The sequence below is a fragment of the Vidua chalybeata genome, chromosome 7, assembly GCF_026979565.1.
Source record: "Vidua chalybeata isolate OUT-0048 chromosome 7, bVidCha1 merged haplotype, whole genome shotgun sequence".
NCBI lineage: Eukaryota > Metazoa > Chordata > Aves > Passeriformes > Viduidae > Vidua > Vidua chalybeata.
The window spans coordinates 30,013,388-30,035,416 of NC_071536.1; the positions used below are offsets into that span (position 1 = coordinate 30,013,388).

The 22,029-nt window shown below is 43.4% G+C and overlaps 1 protein-coding gene across 1 annotated transcript in view; it reads right to left on the reverse strand.

Annotated features, from left to right (window-relative positions):
* ESYT3 (extended synaptotagmin 3) overlaps window positions 1-21,650 on the reverse strand; it is a 35,747-nt gene extending 14,097 nt beyond the window's left edge. The window contains exons 1-8 of the mRNA XM_053948117.1: window positions 21,590-21,650; window positions 11,337-11,378; window positions 10,363-10,497; window positions 9,786-9,862; window positions 4,638-4,704; window positions 3,966-4,055; window positions 2,934-2,989; window positions 249-369 (exon numbers count right to left, since the gene is read on the reverse strand). Coding sequence (XP_053804092.1) covers window positions 249-369; window positions 2,934-2,989; window positions 3,966-4,055; window positions 4,638-4,704; window positions 9,786-9,862; window positions 10,363-10,461 — 510 coding nt within the window. The 5' untranslated portion in view covers window positions 10,462-10,497; window positions 11,337-11,378; window positions 21,590-21,650. The remainder of the gene's footprint in view (window positions 1-248; window positions 370-2,933; window positions 2,990-3,965; window positions 4,056-4,637; window positions 4,705-9,785; window positions 9,863-10,362; window positions 10,498-11,336; window positions 11,379-21,589) is intronic.
* Window positions 21,651-22,029: the final 379 nt, after the last annotated feature.

The following is a 22,029-nucleotide window of genomic DNA, read 5'->3' on the forward strand; positions in this document are numbered from 1 at the left end:
TCTGAGTACAAACTGACTCCTTATGACATGTAGAGAGGGTAGGAACTCCCACTGCCCGTGTCTCTCCCTCCCAAATTATGAACTATCCAACACTGCTTTTATATTTCTGAAATACTACCTACTGAAAGCCCACAATTCAGGTTGAAAGAGCTGATGCAGCATCCAAAGACACTAAGCTTGGATGCATCCACATGGTGGCAGCTGCACACTCGGGTAGATAAACACTAGTTGCTGAAAAAACAACTCACCTGGGGGACAGGGAACCTCAAGTGGGCAATGTTCATGTTCTTTTTCAGAGGCACTGTGATCCTGTTGGGTAGAACCAGCCGTGCAGCAATGAAGTCTTGAATTAGTGAATCTGACATTACACTGCAGGTGGAGGAAAAAGGCAACCTCAATCTCCACAATCAGTCACAACTCAGAATGGAAAAGTGAGGACAGAAGAAGAAATGGGCATTGCAAAGTGAGTGGTGTGGTCTAGCTCCCCTCAAAGTACTGTCAAGCATTAGAACAGGATACCCAGGGAAATGGTTGAGTCACCATCCATCCCTGGAAGCATTTAAAAGACCTGTAAAAGTGCTTAGGCATACAGTTTAGTGATGGGCTTGGCAGTGTTAGCTTAATGGTTGGACTTGGTGATCTAAAAAGATCTTTTCCAAAGTTTATGATTGTATGAAAGAGCTGCAGAGTGGCCATTCAGTGCTCTTCTATGAAAGAGCTGCAGAGTGGCCATTCAACTTCAACTTAGTGGTGCAGGTTTGCAATATGGAGCATCCCTGTTGCAGGGTGTGAATTTGGCTCATCATTGTAAATGATGAATGGGAGCTTAGGCTGTGTGAAATCTTCATGCACACACCCAAACACATCAAACTCAAGTGTCTTCTGGGTTTCCTTAGGAATGACACCAGAGATGGACAAGGGGAGAGGGGAATCAGGAAGTTTCAGCATTTCACAGGGGGCTCAAGGCCTTGAGCTAGTTTGTTTTTAGACTTAGAAATGGCCACAGCACACACTGCTGCCTACTCTTGGCCACCTGCTGAGACCTTTTCACAAAATTGAAGCAGACAGACACATAAAAAAAAAACAAAACAAAACAAAAAAAAAAAACCAAAACAAAAAAAAAAAACCCAAGCTCATTTCTCAGATGAGGTTCTGGATCTTGGTAGATTTTGCACAAAGAAGGAAAACTTTGTTTGAAGTAACTGGAGATCCCATTGGCTGAATTGAAGGCACTACCTTGGAGTTCAAGGAGCTTTCCAGCCTAATTACAACTTGCACTTTTTTAGCTTTTCAGTTTAAATCTTTGCTTTTCAGCTGCTCTTTTTGTATGGCAGGCACAAGAAGCATACGGCTATCACAGATGTCCTCTCAAGTACTCTCCAGGTGATTAATGAGAGGATTTCAACACATCACTACAACCTGGCATGAGCAAAAAACAATATTAAGAGGAAAATCCAAGAGCATCAATTATCTGAAAGACCCATTCTCTTCATAGGTCTAGTGCTTATTAGGGTATGACTGTGTAACAAAATTGTCCCAATTCACAGAGGAGGCTGGATTCACACATAAAGAACATAAGGAAAGTCTTCTCCTCCAAACAGCAAACCAGGAACCTTGGTCAGGTTCTTGGCTTTCCTGTAAAAAAAAACCCACAGGAATGTCACAGAATTGTCCCCTCTCTCAAGTCTCAGGGTACACCCAACTAAACACAGTTTGTATGTGAGGACAACTGGACTGTATCCAGTTTCTTCGCTATCTTAATGAGACAAATTCATTTGACAGGGAGGGCTCTTGTTCAACCTGTACTTCAGCCCAGTCATGGTCAAGCATGTTTTGCTCCCAGCTTTCATTGCACTGCTGAGGAACTAGCAAAGGTTTCTGTGTGCAAATCCCTGTGGGAAAAGCAGGCAGTAAAAATTTAGGACACCAAATTTGCACTTAACTATATGAGAGGCTGTAGGCTGCAACACCTACAGGCCTTCTCCCTGCAAGGATTAGGGAAACCAAGTTCGAAAAGAAGAGATTAATTCCTCTGATAAAAACTGGAGCTCTCAGGTTAAACTGCAGGGCAAAAGGCCACTCAGGCCTCAAATTAAGAGAAAAAGGAAGCTTCCTCTCATTCAACATCAAAAGCCTTCAGAGGATCTTTAATGCATAAACTGGCATCTAAAGTAGCCAGACTCCTCCTATGAGTCTGCAAACCATGAGCTACAGGGGAACAGAGAGGAACTGCATTTGCAGTGGAAGGGAGAAGGGCAATGGCTGTGTAACCCCATGTATTTTCCTCTTGTGCAACAGAATTTTTTCCTTACTCTAATGACCAAGGACAAACTGAATCCCCAGTCTGGTGAAACAGTTTGAAACAATACTGAAACCTACTAAGATTTTCATCCTCGCTGTGCAAGTTTTATGTATATAGTACTGACCCAAGAGGCACTGGAGAAGAACTACACCTAAAAGGTGAGCACATTACATAGAAAGAGAACTTTTCTCCTTATAAATCTGGTGCAGTTCTCTTTATCATGGACTGTACTTGAGTTTGTCAGAGGGACTGCAACTCTGCAATACCTTGCCTTTTTACACTTTACTGTAAATAAAAATAAGCAGACTGCCATTTCTAAACCTACTTCATCTACCTTTGCAAATAACTGGCACATGGGAAAGAGGAGGGCTTGTTTTTTAGTTTATAAGTCATTGCTGTTTGTGGGATTTACTATATCCATCCTAAATGTAATGAAGTGATTGAAACAGATTTGACAGAATGTAAAAAGAACCCTCCTCAGGTTTTGCCACAGCCAGATACAATGGGATGAACATCTACACAACATCTTGCACACAATGCTCTCAACAACAGCTTTGATGGTTACTCAAGAACTGCATCCCAACTTCCAGAGGTTTTTCAAAGAATAAAGTAAAGCAAAGTAGCCACTCACTTAATCCCTGGGACATCCAGAAGGTTGCTCATGCCTGCCCAGTTGATTTCCAAATGCTACAACAAGAGCAGGGAGAAAATATTATACAGGTCTGTTAAAATTTATTTCAAAATAAATGTAGAATTTAAAAGGGAAATGCTTCTAGAACAAAGCCAGATGTCTAAAGGAAGGAAAACCTACACCACCAATTGCATTTGTACATTAGAATCAACAGCTGGTATTATCTATTTTATCTGCCATCCTGAATTGAGGGTATCATTGGAACTTAACCTGCAAGAAGAAGGAAAGTCAGCATTCAGTCTTTAGCAATGGCCACTGGCAGATGCCCTGGAAATTCAGCAACTCTAGTAAGACTTGGAAGTTTTCTCATCCTTTCACTTTAGGGGTTGGCCTATGCCCTGAGGCAGAGGGATTTATAAATACCACTGGTTTCAGGAGTCTGTATTCCTATTTGTACAATAAACAAAAAGAGGCTCTTTCATGTGCTAAAATAATGCTGCTACATCTAAACACAAAAACACCTCATTCAAGATCAAAAATGTATGACTTTCATGAACACAAGCAGAGCATAAACCACAAAGCTGTGTGCTGTAAGATAACTGCTTCTTACAAGACTAGAAGGTTTCTCATATTTTATTAAACAACAATTGAGTACGAGGACATGACCTTAAACAGGCAAGCTTTCAAAAGGCAACATGAATGGTCTCCAAAATGACTGCATTTAAAATCTGTGAATGGGAAGGTAGAGCAGCCAGAAACCTTGGAGAAACAGCTCCTGTGCTGCCACCATAAGACAGTCCGCCCATTCTTAGAGTGAAGCCGGTAACTAGGTACTACTACAAAAGTATAGAGTGAATTAATTCACATCCTCCCAGAATTTAAGAGGGACACAGAACAATTAGGAATTTGTCATTTAAGCACCTGAACTGTGAGATATTCACAGTCATGCAGCTTGGGTTATCAGTGATGGACAGCTTGTGTCACTCACTAAAGACCAAGCAGTCTGCAGAGAGCAGCTCACTCCTGACTCACCGGTTTCTGCATGAAAAACAAGGTCACTGCTCCAACAAAAGGGGCATCAGTTAGGAGAGGTTCCAGGATCACCCGCAATGTCCCATACAACTGCAAGCAGAATGGGAAAGTTCAGGGTTAAGGTATTCTCATGCTACAGTTTCAAAACTGTAAGCTGTTCAGTGATGGAGATAATTTTAGAAATTCTACTTGAAGTAATTTTATTTATAATTTTGTAACAAAAAACACTTCCCCCCAAATAATTGCTACTGATATCAGGCAATGCTTTCTGTGTTTGTGGAGTCTCTCTGCAATCCTGCCACACAATGGAGCCATTTGTCTACTAGCTTTCAACATTCCAAGAACAGGCTCTTGGTTTAATCTACAGCAATTTATGAACATCATGGTTCTTCTGAAGTTCTCTGCCAACACTCTGAGCTCCTCTGAACTCCAGTGGCAGCTGCTGGCCCACACATACTCACTGCTCCCCTGTTTAAGAGTCACTCTATGAAGCTTAGAAGTGACATTTAAGTGCTTTCCATGGAAGGCCTCATTTCCCCAGCCAAGAACAAGGAGATAAAGCCAATCATTCCAAGCCTAATAGTTGCTGGTTTCCCAGTGAAGTGTCATGACCTCCTCACTGGGAGGTGCTGCCTCCTGCCCCACACAGCCTTGAACAGACAATGCACGCACCTGTACACCTTTCACGCCAAGATTAAATTTCGATATGTCCATGTGAATCTCACAGTCCCCTATGTAACTGAAAGAAAATTCTCACATTATTCCACAGTTTGCAATAGTCCCATGAGAAATTTGGGGCTGTACAGAGTAAAAATGAAATCAGTTTAAGGATTGACAACATGATCCCGCAGGCAGAGATGGATTTTCAAGTGACTGAAAAAGGGAAGTTGAACAAAGGTCAGATCTTTCAGAAGAGAAACCTTGCAGTCAGCTGGGATGTTGATGTACCTGTAAAACACTGAAGCAACATCTGGTCAGAGCAATTGCCCTCTTGCTCCCTTCTCTGCCAAAAGCCTGATCCCACCCCACAACCTGGTGACCCAGCTCCCAAGCTGGTGCAGAGCCAGCCTGCCTTTACTTAAGGGGTTCCCACCGTGCCCACACCCAAAAAGCTCATAGCCCACCCTTGCCAACAACCCAAAAACCCACTTGAAGAACAAATTTATCACTAAAAATAACCTAGTTTCCTTGAGGCTGAATTCAAAGACAACTACTTAGATCAGATTTTGGTCAGTTGCCATGGAGAACATCAGGCTTCAAAAATAAAGCAAACACTGAATGAGATACTTGGCAATTTGGAAAGCACCTTAGACTTTTATTAAAGGACTTTAATAAAAGTACAAACATCACCTTATGTAAAAACCAATAGCCACTCCCCAGGGAGCAGAACCTCACAGATCTGTTGATGCCTCTGGCAGAAAACAACTGAAGGGAGCTACCAAGTTCCCTTTCAGTCCCCTGAGAAACAGCTCTGGCTGCAGACACACAAACACCCTGCAGGTAAAGCAGGGTGTAAAGGTACTGCAGCAGTGAATGTGCTGTGCTTGCTGCCTGCATGCATAACTTCACTCCATAATCAAAGGAGAAGGGCAAGAGTTCTGCTCTGATCACATGTATATGGGCAAATAGTGCTGCAGTTGCCACAAATTCAAACTGTAATTTGCACATAGAGAGATTCCCTCCCACCCCAAAAAACCTGCCAGGACTGTGCAACTCTGAATTTGCCTCCACTTTTGCAACCAAATTTCTTTGTATATTTGTTTACAGATAATCACCTAACAGAATTTTAGGAGCTCATAACACACAGAATAAAGCCTTTAATGTTAGAGCATTCTCATTTCTTATTTCCAACCTCATAAACCATGCCAAAATTAACACAATCTTTCTTAAAAGCTAGTGACATAATTAAACTTATTTTATGTTTATTAACGTCTACAATTTTGACATTATCTTATAGGTCATTACACTGAGTGCTAATAGAGCATTGTTACAATAAAATTCTAAATGAAAAGGCAAAATTAGTTCCTTAATTTGCAGTAATTAATCCAAGAGGATTTAATTTGGCTTTTGCAAGTATCTAACACAACACAAGTAAGAGCCATTGGTGTTTTACAGTCTTTCTACCCAGTCAAAAACTCTTCCCACTCAGTTCTAGATGTCTCTTTTCTCCAGTAAAGATGTCAGAGAAGTCTTACCAGAGCCTGAGCCTTTAATTAGCCTTATGTCTGCCTCATAGAGGAATCTCCCCCCTGCCAGGGTGCTTGGTAGGAAGGATGAACTCTTTGTTCATTAGTTACTCCTCATTTCCAGTCCCAGCTGCTCTTGCTTCCATCTGCTCCTCTGTGCAGCATAACCTTGCTGTGCTCTCTGCTGTCCTGCCCCAGAGCACACCTGAGGCAAACTCAAGCCTTGACACTTAAAGGCTGAGGCTGAGCCCCTCCACCCTACACAGGACTGTGCTTTACCCACTCGTGGAGAGTGGAATAATCACCCATTTCTCTCCTACATCACCTGTTGCACAAGGTGATGCAGATATGCCTGTGCTGTGGATGAGAACCTTGCTCAAGTGCACATATCTGTGTCTCTTCTGTACTTGGTTGGAAAAGCTGGGCCCAGTGTTTATGATACAAAGGCAATCCACTGGCTGAAGGCAGGGTTGCTACCAGAGCTGGCAAGTTTAACTAATCTGGATGTCTGCACATCCCTTTAGAAAAAGCCCAGGCAATTCCCTGCCTGTAAAGTAACTGCCCAGGGGCCCCATCTTCTCATGGCCCCCCATGTTGAAAGCTCCCTTTGGCCCAGCCTTCTCAAGTCCTTTGTAACACAGGCTATGCTTAGTCTGCCTTTGGACTTGGGTGATGAACATGCAGAATTACACAAAGTAGAGAGATAAGAAAATGTAACCAGGCAACACAGGAAAAGCCAGATCATCTCTGCCTTTCCCCTCTCCCTGTCCAGTCAGGCTTCTGGGGGCAGGTGTCCCTTTTTGCTCAAGACCAGTTTCCAAAATGCTTTCAGTTTCTTCTAAGAGCCTACAAACTTAGTTATCCCAAACTCCACTAAAGCTCAAAGTGTTATTGCACATTTTTGACTTCTTTCATCAGACAGAGACTGTCTTTCCAGCTCTCAAAATTCGACAGGAAGTCACAGATTCTCTTCTAAGAGTAAATTGCAATCAATGAATTTTTACACATGCCAATTATTAAACTATTCTCCTATGGCATCTCATGTACTGTAAATTCCACAGAAGATCATGTAAAAGAAAATTCAGAACATTTCCAATGAAAAATGCTTGTGAATACTAAATCATATTAATGAAATAGGAAGAAAAGGTGTTTTTCAGGGAGGTAATAGTGCCTTCAAACACTTGGAAATTGCTGATTATAGCCTATGATTATATGGCTATGCAGCAGCTCGGGCAGCTGCAAAATCAGTGGAAAGGAAAGCAGCTGTAGGAAGTTAAGTGGCTGCACTTGGACAATTCCCCCTTTGATAAATGGAGTATGTGGTCCTTTTGCATGGGACAAAGTCAAGACTATAACAGGACAGTGCTCTATGTAACCATTCCCAATGCTCTGATGCTACAGCCATGTATGCTGCTGTTAACAGATTTAAGTAAAGCAGCTTCTCAAGTTCTTTTGGTAACTTCATGCCATACCAGGTCTCCTGCATCCCTGACTCTGTTAACAACTACAGCCCATACAAATAAGGGACCTCTAAGTGCTATTTTTCACACTTCCCAAAGCAAAGGATGCAATCTGTGATACCACAAACTTAACACACAGGAAAGGAAGCTCCTCTTCACATAGCCCATAGAACTGAACCATGGCATTCAGTGCTGCATCATGTTGGTGAGATCAGGAGGACAAGGTGAAACAAAGCCCTTCATGGATCACATGTCTATGAGTGTCTAATAAACTATACAAATGGTTCCATACAGACTATAAAGGAAGGGTAAGAAGGAAAGGTTTTTTCCTACTCCTACCCTCTTCCTGTATTTTCTCCATGTCAAATCAAAGACTCTGGGCTTCAGCAACTAGTTACCTTCTTGATAAAACTGGAGGAAAAAAATCTGTCCTCCTGCACTTCTGTGAGACTGAAAGCAAGAAGCATTTACAGAGCACTGAAACCTAACCCAAGAGTCAATGTGATGCCAGCACTGCACAGTGCACCCCACAGCACTTCACTCTCTTCTCCAGTGCTGTGATGCCAGCACACAGCCCTGTAAACAGATCAGTCATTTAAACCTCAACAGCACAGTGACCAAGAGGTAGAGTGAAGGGCAGCCTCGCACTTGGGCAACTCAACTCCATCTCCTCTAAGCAGCAAAAAAACCTGTTCTATTGGTAATCCAGAAAAAGGCAGGTAAATAATAGCACCAATCATAGATTTGCCTCTCCCTGTTCCTGAAAGCAACACAGAGTCTCCTGCAGGCACTGCAGGATGCACAACACAGCTTAGCTGTAGACACTGATGTTAACATATGAACACAAGCGAAGCTGAGGCCTTAACGCAGCCCTAGAGAAGAGAACCCCACCAGAGAGGCAAGGCAAACCCCACACTCCTGTGTGAATACAGAAAATACTGGGGTTATCAGATGGCATGAGCTTGGGTTAGGTTATCAGCATCAGCATGAGGAACAGAAGTGCTTGGCCAGTTTGGAGATGTAGATGGGTCTGCCAGAGGACAGGAATGCAGAGGTAGGGGAATCCCTGTGCAGAGGATTGGCAAAAGACAGTGAAAATGAGCACGTGGGAGAAGCAGTTTAGCAGAGAATAGCAGCAACCTTCTACAAGGCTTAAAAGGCATCAGGTCTCTTAAGTCTCAACATGGAAAGCACAAATAATTTGCCAAAGGCCCTAACACTGACCTGGGTATTGCAACGACAGCCCTGAAACACCTGACTGAAAATCAAGCATGTGAATTTACAGGGAGCAATGATGCTCTGGCAGGGCTGGGGATGCTGCCAAGCCACTGCCACATTTAAGCACCAGGCACAGTTCTGAGGAGCTCTGTGCTGTTGCCAAGACAGTCCGTAATTTCACAGCTTTTTCCTGGCACTACCACAAAAAGCCATTTATATTAGGCAGTTTAGTCACCCACTAAACTTACAGAGCTACAGCAGCATGCAAGTGGTAATTCCCCCAGCAATTCCATTCTCACGGCTAAACCAGGAGAGAGTTTAGCTCTGCAATGTTTCTGATGTTAATAAAACATACAAGTTCATTCAAAACAGCCTGAGAGGTATTAAATGTTTTATCCAATTTTGTTGTTGTTGTTGTTAATAGAGCTAGAGGCAGTATTCTGCTCAGAGAATAGCTGTAATCAAAAAAGCAAATGTGTTGGATGGCACATAGAACAAATGATGACTAAAACAGAGGAGTAATCTAGAGGAAGGAATTAAAAAATAAATAATGCAAGTAGATCTGGAAGAACTGGAGAGGTTGGACTAATAAGAAACCACAGTGGACAAGGCAGATGGAGCACCTCCAGACCTGAGAGCTTTCCTGAGAACAGGAAACACAGTTTGAAAACTTGGGTTCTCACTGCCATCAATCGCAAAGCCAAGGGACACATTCTTATACCCATGGCAGCCATGATGGGCCAGAGCAGGTAACACTTAGAGCTCTGCAGGCGATTTCTGGTCTAGAGGCTGATGCACATTTCACTTCTGTAACTACTGAGGACATCCAGCTGGGAGACAGATTATCTCATATCATTCTAGGCTAATCTTAGTACACCATGCCCAGTCCAGCATGGTGGACACATACACAGGCAGTAAGTTAAGAACCATCAACATAATCAATGATGCAATGTTACCAGATCTGCAGGTCCAGGGTAACTTGTCTCCTATCAATTTCTTTGGTGTAGGCTTTTATTCCATTAATTCTAGGGCACTGAAATAGACACAAACAAGATACAACATAGTGAACCATCTATCAAGCTAAACACAAGTGAAGTCCTACTAACTTTGATGAATTTGAATACAGCATGATTAATTAAATACTTTGCAACACTGCATGTAAAATATGAGTATACAACACTAGTTTTTTTCTTTAAAGACAGAACAGCCTTGGCAGTCCTCAAACACAGGGCTAGTTGCAAGTAGCCCTAGGCCACCCTGCAAGCCTCAGAGAGCACTGAAAACATCTGTTGCAAGGATACAACATAAATAAATATGGATATGGTCCTTTTTTTCTATCTGCAGTCCCAGGATACTGACAGCAAGTGGGAAGAGATGTGTGTCTTTCTTGTATGATCCTTCCTTCATGGTGAAGATGCTGAAATCAACATGAGGAGGGAGCAAAGCTGTTACAGAGCTGAACATCTCACTCCCCTTGCACCTGAACTTTTCAGAAAAGAGTGAACCACAAGCGTTACAAAAGATTCCCACTACCTTCTCGCCGAAGTGGATCTTGGTAAAGGTGCATGTTTTCAGGTGTACACTCTTTGCTCTGATTTTTGGTTCAAGAACTTCTTTAAATGTTTTTTCCATGATTGTTCCGAAGTATGGCCATGCCTGTACAAGGACCTAAAGAACGGCGAAAGCAGGAACACACTGAAGATTCTGAGTAAGACACCTTTTCCTGAGAAACAGACACACCCATTACAGAACCCTGGCTATTAATATCTGTCCTTTTAAAATACCAAATCAACTTTCTGCACTTAAGTCATCCTTATGGAAGGATCCATGTCTGTTTCTCAGAAATGGAATTTTTTTCAAGAACTGAAGGGTGAGTTTTCAGTACCACAGAGGCTGCTTCTAACCACAGGAACTAACGAAGCCCACGGTTAAATTTCTAAAGTACTATAGTCCCTAATTACTCACAAGTGTCACAATGTTCCCTGGAGTTAGGTTTATTTAGAGAGGATTGAGATGAGCTTTTATATAAAAAAGAAAATTTGCTAAAAAAAAAAAACCACCAAAAAAGAAGATAGTCACTGGATGCTAATTTGCAAGTTCAACTGTTTTGCTTTGAGAGGTTGACCACACCTGCTGATGGAAGCATTTGCCTCAGTGCTCTCTGGGAACCTTTCTGGTAAGAGGACATACCACCAGGTTTGCTAAAATAACAATAACATACACATGTATGTATCCATATATACAGACAAACACTAGCCTTTTCTTTTTAGTCTCAGAATGAGGTGTTGTTGAATTTATCAAACTTGTATCAACCAGGCTCACATTGGCTCTCAACCTCAGCAGCCACCCCACACTTAAGCGATTCCATACTTCAGTACAGACCCTGATACAATTGAACTACACTGTAATACTTTGATAACTTTCTCTGACTTGTCCCACAGAATTTGGATGGGAGGGATGCAGCTCAGAGCAGGTGGCCTCACCAGCTGGAGTTCAGAGCTCCTCACCTTGTTCAGCCACTCCACTCGTTCAACATCAGGGAAGTGAACCTGGATACAAAGAAAAATAAAGTTAGTGCCATGTGCCATCTGTTTGAGCACACTGCAACACATACAAAAGACAGCATGGAGTGTGGAACAATTGTTAGAGTAAGCAGAGATCCCTCTGCCTTGATACATACATTCTTTATAACTTACTACCTCCTTGAAAAATTGTAAAATGCAAAGAAGTCAGTAAAGAATAGTAAAAGGCAAAAGAACCCACATGCACTGATGTATCAGTATGCCTGATGTATCATGCATTTACATGATTAAAGTAAGTGTCACATCCTGTTCATGATGTAAAGTAGCATTAGATTTCTCATCCTTCTCTTTGTCATGCCTTGGGAAGCCACGAGAACCTACTTCCCTTTAAGATCATGAGCTGTGCAGGACCTGTTTCCTGCATTTGCTCGCCTCAACCAGGACACCACACTTTGGAAAACAACCACCTGCTTGGGAAACTCAATTTATTGGTTGTGGCAGCATTTCTCCGCTAATATCAACATGGTGCCAATGGTTTCAGGGAAAAGAAGCCCTGTGTTCAAGCCTATTAGTATACACTATCATGTGTAACAGTCCAGTGTTTTCACCTCTCAGAGCTTTTTAAGATGGTAGGGGGAAATTAAAATGAAATAGTCACTTTTACATCATGTTTTCAAGTTGGACACACCAAATGCCAACAAGAAGTGTATATGCCCATTACAAAACCCTGCCAGTTCCCTGAAGTGATGACTTGCTTAATCACCATCAGGACAACTGGGTATGAGACCACTCTGAAATAACTGATCTCTCAGACCCCAGCAAGAAGCTCTGCTGAGTGAAGAGTTACAATCACCTTACTACAATCACACATTAAAGCCTTAGGGATGTGGCATTTGCAGCTGGTGTTACAAGCTGCTAGCAGGTTACTGCAGACGGGAAGGACTCTGCAGCAGCTTCTCAGAATAGATATTAGAGCACCTGAATACAAAGGGAATCTGACTGTCATCTAGCCTGATAATAGTTATTGGGTAGGACAATACCTCCTCTTACAAGAGCTGTGAATTACACTTTTCAGGCAAAACCTTACTGTCCATAAACTTTCAGAGATGTGCTCAGAGATGTTTGGATGGAATGGACAGCAGCCTGTTTTTTAGTACAGCTTCATATATGATTGAAGAGCCCATTTTCCTTGCTCACTTAATGCTTCAAATGATCTCATTAAAAAATCCCAAAGTAATATTACTGTTTTCTTTATAAGAAAATTATTTTGATGCTCTAAATAGCAACTTTTCCATTAAATCAGACAATAGAAGTCCACTGAAATGTCAGCCTTCACATGATGAAGTGAGACCTCAGCACCAGAAGGGACAATCAACACAGACAAACTGCTGCTGACATTTTACTGTGAGGCACATTATGTGAATCAGGGGACCTCCACTTCACCTGCCAGCCTTTCATCTCCCACCTAAAGGTTCTCCATCAGGGCACATAAATCCTGGGTTCTCAGCTCCAATGTAATTGCCAAGCACCAACATCCTGCAGCACTTGGGTCACACCCTGGGATCAGATGTAGGAAGGATAGAGCAGGGATGGAACCAGCATGCTGAGCTTATTCTTCAGAATGCCTTACAGACAGGAGAGGGATGTGACCCAAAAGAAAGGACAGGACAACAGTTAGGCTACCCCTTCTTAGTGAAAAAGTCACGGCCCATATGTGCAGGGGAGAAATGTGGGGCATTATAAACCATTAAAGTTGTCTGGGATTATTCACTAGAGGCAAGGCTCCTAGACACTTGAAACAGCACAAAAGGGCATCAGGAAAGAGGCAAAAACCAGGAGAATGAGGCTGTAGGTAGACAAAAAGTAACATTGAATTCATCATTTGCACCACAGACACCTGAACCACGGATAGCCCAGAGCAAACCTCCAAAGCAACTGCAATGAATCACACTGCACTGTGTCACACCTCAGATGCTGTGATAGCAAATATTTGTACACAAATGTACAGGTACATTTCCATCCCTCATTCAGGTGTCTGCAACCAGCTCCCACACAGGCACTTGGTGTCTCAGTTTCCTCTGACAGATGGAAGGAACAGCATTGCTGGAGCTCAAAGGCTGGAACCAAAGACCACCTGGGTCTGACACAAAATGGGCTCTTCTTGCAGAGAACACCACAGGTAAACTGGCTGATGACATGACTGGTGAAAACCAGCTTTCTGCCCTTTATGACAGGCCACCAAATTTCAGTGGGTTCTCAAAGTTCAGCTCCACTCGATGGTATGAACTAAACGAGCAGTTCTGTGAGGAAGCAGAGCTCGGTATGCAGGTGTTGCAACTGCATTATCCACTGAGTAGTAAGACATAAGCTCTGAGCAAGTCCTTTCCTACCCATGGGGTATCCCCATAACATGAATGCTAGCTAACATGTCACATGGCTAGTTCAGCCCAGTGACACCATCAGGCTCTCTTCTTGACTCAGCCATTTATTCCAAGAATTTAATGTATCCTAGTATGTTTTGAAAATAAAACCATCTGCAGTTCCATACTTCTGAACCACGTGCTCTGGATTTCAGACTCACTTCTGGCCCTTGCTACTGGTGAGAGCCCTGCCAGCAAAGTCTTGCCCCGAGTTTGTCATCAGTGCAGCACAGGTAGGAGGAGCCCAAAACACTTCCTACTAAGCCCAGAACTAGACACCAAGAGCTGCCAAAGTTAATACTAACACAGAAAGATTTAATCCTGTAGCCTTGGGCAAGTCCCACTATCAGAATCAGTTTTACCCATCTACAAAAGCAGGCATACTTCTTGCCAAAGTTTAGGGAATGCAGTAAAAATTACTTAGCATTTGAAAAGAGCTTTGAAGATCAAAAACACTAGGTAAGGGGCAATTACTAGCAAGTAAAGAAAATGTGTAAGTTCTGCATGACTCCACCTTGCCCTGGAGCAAGCCACAGCAAGGATCGCAGCAACAACAAAACCCACGTCTGACACAACAGCACCATTCTGTTTAAATACAACACAGCAATCTATCCATCAGGGTTTGGTTTGGTTTTTTCCTTGCTTGTTTGGTTGTTTTGGGTTTTGTTGGGGATTTTGGTGTTTTGTTTGTTTCTTTTTACAAAAAGCCAGGATTTTTAGCTGGCTAAAAATTTGTACAGGAGGAAAAAAAAGAAGTGTAAACAAGGCTTTTGCATGAACAGGGACTTAAAAGGCAACATTTTAAAAGGACAGTTCTGCACCCAGTAGTATTTTGCCTGGTAAAAGGAGTTGAACATCAGGAAGAAACACAGCACACTTGGATTCTGCCATGTGCAGCCAGATAACCACTGGCAAAAGCAACATAGAGCAGTCACCACAACCCCAGGAGCTGGAATGAAGGTGGAAGCCTGGCTACCTCTGCTCTGAGCACTGCCTGCTTGTACAGAAGTGAAGCTGAAGGCTGCAAAGGCTGAAGTCAGAAGTCTCAGCTCTCCAAGCCATGGATCTGACTGTGCCTGCCATGAGCAGATTTCCAGCCTAGTTTCCTGAGGAAGCACAGCCTGCCCACATACACTGTCTAGCGCAGGAATGCATCTATTCCAAACTCACTGACTGGTTGCAGCCAAGAAACAATCCTGCAAATACCCCAAAACAGATGGTTGAGTAGATTAGGGAAACCCTCCCAGCATGCCCCCTAAAGGAAAGGTTGCATTCTGTATATCTCCTAACAACTGATACCAGGACTGGGCAGAACCTGAGCCAATTTAAAGAAGCCACTTCCTAGGGAGAACAATTTTTAAACAACAGCAAAATCTATGACTGCTCTTAACTCTTCACTAGATGGATCCCCCTCATTTTATTACAGACCATATGAAGAGACAAAGATTTATGAATCCCAAGACACTGCAATAATTTCACACCTTCAGAACCTGTCCTAAGATTACAACACTGCAAATGCAAGCCATGCTCCCCTTGTACTGTATTCCTACTGCTACCTCTGTGTGACAGGAGAGAAGAACTCAGTGGATAGTTTTTGAGCTCCCAACTGAAGGTCTATGAACACTGAAACACAAAAACAAAAGATAAAAAAAGACAACACCACAGAGAATAAACTGAATAGACATCAGGTAAGAATCGGCCTCCAAAATGGACACATGGAAGAACCAGATCCAATAGAGGATGAGGATGGAAGGAAAATTAAAGCTGGGGAGTTAAAAAGCATCAAGGACAAGTGTAGTGTGACTGATGAACAAAAGTTACCAACACACAAAAGGAAAGGAAGTGACAATATAGATAAAACTAACATCCTGCCTTCAAGGAGTAAGATCCAAGAATTCCCAAGTCACAAATCAGACCTCTGGAAAGAGTCTGACTCTACCATCTCTCTGAGCACATGCTGGGCAGTGGGAGATAGAAATGAGATAGCCCTTAAGCCTTCCCTTCTCCTGAAGGAGGCTGAACAGCCCCAGCATTGTCAGACCCCAGGTGCTCCAGCCCCTGACCATCTCAGTGGCCTCTGCTGCAGTCTCCCCATTTGCCCAAACCTCTCCTGGGTTGGGGCACAGGGTGCTCTCTGTGGAGCCTTGCGAAGGCCCAGTACAGGGCAATCAGTAATGGACCACCTGCTCCCACACTAATGAAGCCTGAAACTTTCAACCACAAAACCCAATGGAACTTTTTGAATTTGTGTGCACTGTGGGGGCAAGCCTGATTTTTCAACAGTGACTAAGAAGCTCAATTTCTGGTTACAATGATTCAGGGCACTTGAGGATAAAACACAACACTGCTCTCACAGCATCAGGGCAAGAGCTGACACCACCACATTCATTAATGCCCTGAATTGGTTTTTTTTTACGCTCCGTCAATACAAACAAGCAGAAACCTCATTCAGAGACAGACTTCTGTGCCTGGCAGGAGGGAACATGTGCAGGGAGCTGCATCAGCCCTGGCAGGGGACCCTGGCCTCACTCCTCAGAACTGCCAGCTGCCTCCATTTCCTACAGAATTAAGAAGAGCCAAGTGCTGTAGGCTATATGAAAGTTTACTGATTATAAATGCCTCCATGCAACATTCTTTACAAGAAAAGCATTTCCCTACCAGTCCCTGACAGATTTTTAAATGCTAAGTAAATTATGATGAAAGAAAAAATATCTAAACACCTCATCATCCTTTCCATTAGCCAACCGCAGCTGCCCAATAAATAACCCAAGACACAGAATAAAATGGCAGGCAGAAATTCTAGTTTCTTCACTTTAAAACGTAGAGTGACTAGAAACAAATATGAACAACAAACAGGGGTTGGCCTTCCCTACCATCCAGAGATGACTCCTTAAAATTAAATATTTGGGTTTTTAGCAAGATGAGAATATAATGTTTATATATTTTTGTTTGTTTTCAAATGACACTAAAGGGGAAAAAATCTGCTGGATGAGAAAGTCTAAAATAAGTGTCTTCAACAGCAAAATACCTGCAATGCAACAACATGCATTTGAAGAGAGACGTCTCTGGCGATATAACAGTCTGTTTTACATACCCATTTACGGCACATCTCCTGGGCTAAAACAACTTCTAGTTTAATCCTCGCTTTCCTGAGCAAGACTTCAAAATCAAAGACGCTACTGCTCGGCCCAAGGCATCACTGACACCCCTTCGGCTGCTCGCTCCGGGACACCCCGCTCTCCGTCCCGCTCCCGCCGGGACCCGCAGCATCCCCGGTGCCGCGGGATGCGGGGCAGAACCGCGCTCCTCACTCACCCAGGCCGGCAGGTGCCGGGCGGCCAGGCCCCGGCACACCGCCTCCCGCTCGTTCTCCAGCAGCGCGAAGGCGGCGGCCAGGCGGTCGCGCTTCCCCCGCCGGTTGAGTCCCCAGCAGAGCCACAGCGCCAGCGCCAGCAGCACCCAGCTGCCGCTCAGCCCCAGGTACCCCGCCAGGTACACGGGGCCGAGCCACAGCAGCGCCCGCGCCGCGGACGAGAGCAGCAGGCGCGGCAGCGCGGCGGGGCGCGGGGCCATGGCGACAGCCCGAGCCAGGCTGGCGACAACCCGAGCCAGGGTCGCCCCTGCCGAGTGCGCTCGCCCCGCGCCGCCGCCGCGGCTCCTCCGCCCGCCCGGGCCGGCCCCGCCCCGCAGCGCCGCCCTCCCGGCCAGCCCGGTACCCCGGGGCGCTCGGCTCACCGGCGGCGCTACGGACACCCTGTGACCCATCGTCACGGCTAGATGTGGAACCACATGGGGCACACACCACCTGTTGGTTCTGGACGCTTGCTGCTTTCCTTCTTCCTCGGCACTTTCTTCTCGTCCTCTTTTAATTTTGATGGGGATGCTGTAGGTGTTTAGATTCTGAAACACTGATAATCATGGAATCGTTGAATCACAGAATCATCAAGGTTGAAAGAGACCTTTGAGATCCACAAGTCCAACCATCAATCCAACACTCTCACCCCTAGACTACAAGGAAAATTTTTTTCTGCCACGTAATCTGAATCTCACCTGCCTCAGCTTGAGGCCATTGTCCTCTAGGCTTCTCACTGCAGGCACAGCAGAAGAGACTGATCCCCACCTCACTACAACCTCCTGTCAGGTAATTATAGAGAGTGATTAGGTCCCCCCCCTAAATCTCCTCTAGACTCAGCTCCCTCAACCATTCTTTGTAAGACATGTTTTCTAAAAGACACTTTCTGAGAGGCTTTCCCCCCTCCTAGCAATATTAATTCTACACATGCCTTAACAGACAGGCTGTAATTGTACAGCCTACATTGTGTTTTCCACTGCAGCTTTCTCTGGATCAGGCAAATGCCACTCTTTGTTCAGTGGATAAGTCTAGAACATCAGTGAATAATGCCAGCTTTTATTGTGGCCCCTTTTTGATACTGGCTACAAAAGATAACAAATGATGAGCCAGATAAAAACCTCCAAGAAAAAGAAGCTGACCATGACTGGGAGAATGAAGTTTGGTCTCTGCTTTGCTATGGAATTAGTATTTAATTATGGGTCAGTCAATAAATCATACAACACCACAAGTGATCCTCATTTGTTTGTTAATCATTGCACATGACTGCTCTGGGCTAGCAATCAGTTCAGGCATCTGAAAGCTCAAATGCTTCACATTAGAGAAACTCGTACACCAGTACACCAGACATCTATTAACAGGTGCTTTTGGAAACAACCCTCCTAATCTTTCCCTACTGTCAAATGAGGATGACTATGCTCTTCTTCCTGGGGATGTTGCAAAGATAAATCATTATAAAATACACTTAAGTACTTCAGTACACAGTGGGCAGTAAATCTCTAGAACTTGCAAGAGGCTGCAAGGCAGATTGTATCAATAGGTTCAAAAAGGGATTAGGTACATTCTCAAGGAAAGGGGCCATAAATGTATTCCCGAACATCACAGACCCAACAGCTGTGGAGGCTGGGAGGAAAGGACTGCAGGAAATGCCTGGGGTCATGCCCTTCCCCAAAACAGCAACACCACTGGGAGCAAGTGGACCAGTGGGCTGATCCCAGAGGGCATTTCTGCTTGTAAAGCTGTGAAGGAAAGTCCTGAAACTGGCAGAAACTGAAGTAGTACCTCCTCTCTTCATACCATGTATTAAAAACCACACAGTGGTTAGTTTGCACAATGACATGCATCAGGATATAAATCTACATGCACAAAACCACCTGGTTTTGGTTCTAACTGTGACCAAGGACTGAGGCTGACTTGTTGCTTATTTTTCCACACTGTCATCTAAAGCTTTGTAAAACATATTCATTAAATTATTTCAGCCATGTGAAGCTTCACAAGGATATACTCAGCCCCATCTTTCAGAAAAACAGAAGCTTCTAAGAAAAAGTGGGCTCTTTTAGTGATTTGAAGACTTGGAAGGTTGCTTTTGCTACTAGGAAAAGCTATAAAAGGTAGATTCAATATTTTCCTCCTTCACATTACTCTTACTGAGTTTGAGATACTTTTCTCAAACTCAGGGAGACATGCAGTTTAGAAGCATCAGCAAGTGTCAGTTTATTGAGCAGGAAAAACAGTGGGGCTGCAGCAAAATACAAGCCAGCTAATTTCATAAATTAAATTTCATAAATAAATAAACCCACAGTTTTTGGTTTCTTATTCTTCACTCAGCTGATCACAACAACCTAGGCTGAGGTTTAAGGACAATAAAAGCACTCCCTCTGTACAAATGACCAGAGCATTTCCTTTAAAATATTAATTGGTTTCTCTGATTTTCTGAAGTACCAGAGGAAATACTGAATCATCAATCAAAAAGACAACTTAAGACTTATCAATTTCCTCTTGGGGAAAGTATGACCTTGACTGCAGCACTTTTTGCTTCCAAGCACCAGACATCTGAGCCACTTGAAGCCAACCTTATTTCCATTTACAGGGGAACTCCACAGGCTATTTCACCTAATATTCACAAGATAGTCACTAAGGTAATGACACAAGGCCATTGTTCTGGCCTGTGACAATCTTCTCTCTTTATTTAACTTGATTAGGCATCACCACTACGCTTATTAACACTATGATAAAAGTATATCTTGTAGCTGATTATGACAGAGATTTTACAGAAACTGCAGGCATTTGAAAATGTATTAGTACTAAATTTGCTGTCTCTCAAGCTGGCCACGGTAACTAAGGCAACCCATTTTAAAGGTGGGGAGTTATGAAAAACTGCCAACGCTTTTTAACTACAGAGAACATGTAAAGGAATTAACCTGAAGAACCAACTGAAACACATACCAACATTATTGAAGATGATTTTCTAACTTTCTTATGGCTTCAGGGTTTGTGACCACTGTGAGATTCCCTCTTTAATATTAACAAATGTTAGAGGTGCAGTATGTCTTTTTTCTGTGCCTCCACAGCAAAATATAAAACACTTACACAAGGCTAAAACCTTACTCCCTGTGTTAACAGAATGACTTCTGTATCAAGACCTGATTAAAGCTATTGCCCCTTCTGGCACTCCCAGTCACCTTACAAAAAGCATAAACATTTTTGTTTAGCTTCCTCTGGTTGATACTCTCCATCCATGCACTGTTTACCCCTTCAAGCAAAGCCAAATCCAGACCCTGCCTATCACAGGACAAAGGCCTTGTATCTACTCCTGCTGTCTGTACTCAGGCAAATCTGGAGCGCACTTCTCCAGGGAAAGCTGGCTGGTTCTGTCCAGAAATTAAATATCAGATGGCCAACTCAAAAGAGTCTGGGTTACATTGTTCAGCCAGGGATATTATTCTGGCTGGACATTTGTAATTTGGTAATGAAAATACTTATGTATATATGTCCTGTTTTGGGAATCATCACATTTTCATAAAAAAAAAAAAACAAATCTAGGATTAATTAGTATTATCTATAAATATAGTCTGGACTGGTAAAGTTAATGGATCTCTTCTCTTTCTTATGTGAAAAATAATTATAAGCAGAAGACTGCAAGGCTTTCATTAGAAATATGTGCAAAGCCACATATGGGAGTACCTGACCCTTGCTTTAAGGGCTCTGCTCCACTGTGCTCACTCCCCATACTGTGCCTCATGTCTGCCCAGCTGAGGCTCCTCACTGCTTTTGTACAGCAGGCAGTAGAGAAGCACTGAAGAGCTGGGACTTTTGGCAAGATAACAAAGCCAGTTACAGCAATTTATTTCAGATATTCACTTGATCTTTTACAGCAGATTCATTAATGCAAGGGCTGTGCAGGAGGATGCAGAGTGTCCACCAAAGGAGGTAAGAGTGTGGTATGGCCCATGGCCCCTTGCCCCTCCTGCCAGCAAATCCCACACTGCCCTGGCCAGAAGAGTTAGTGTTGCAGCACATGCTGCAGTTGGGATGAGCACAATACACAGAGTATCACCATACAATTTTAGAAGGCTTTAAACACTCATTCATACCTTACATCAGTTTCAAGCATCTACCCTTCTTGTTCTTTAGCCCAACCTTTTATACCCCTCATGTTCATGCATTGCACCTGGGTGCCCTCTGTTCCCTTTGGTGGTTGGTCAGTGCCCCTGGGCACTCCATGGCTCATTGCTGTCAGTGCTGCTCACCTGCTTTTCACAGATGTACCCATTGGGCATGAGGCTTGGCCCAGCCCCACTCCCAATCACCACACACTGTGTGTCTACAGGTCAGTAAAGCACTGAGAAAAGATGTGCCTTATATATGCACAAAATATATAATTGCAGAAGTCAGGCACAAGAATGTGAAAGAATACAAGCACAAGATACGATGGTATCAGAGAGAGGAAAAAAATAAACTTCCCTTACTGTGAGGAGGGCGTTATCCAGTGCTGATGGAGGTTGGAGCTGTCACTTCCCTGGCTCTGGATACAACTCAGATTTTCACACAAGGCACATGAGCACACCTTGGTGTCATCCTGGAGCCAGACCTGGCCACGGGCAGCTGATGCCACCTGCTGAGCATTACAACATTTACAATCTGGATTGAGGAAAAATAAATTCCCACCAGAAAAGTAAAATCTTGCTGAAATTAGACTACATTTTACACACAGAAGAATCAGAGAGCTGCAATGGGCCCAAGACAATTCAGTTTATTTTTTAAAGTCTTTGCCAAGTACAACTTCTATTATTGTACTATATATTTCAATCTCAGAAGCCTGTTAAATCTGTTTGGTTTAAATTTTGTCATTGTTAAAACATGAATTTATTTTATTGTTCTGCTTGAACAATTGTTTCTGCAACAAGGA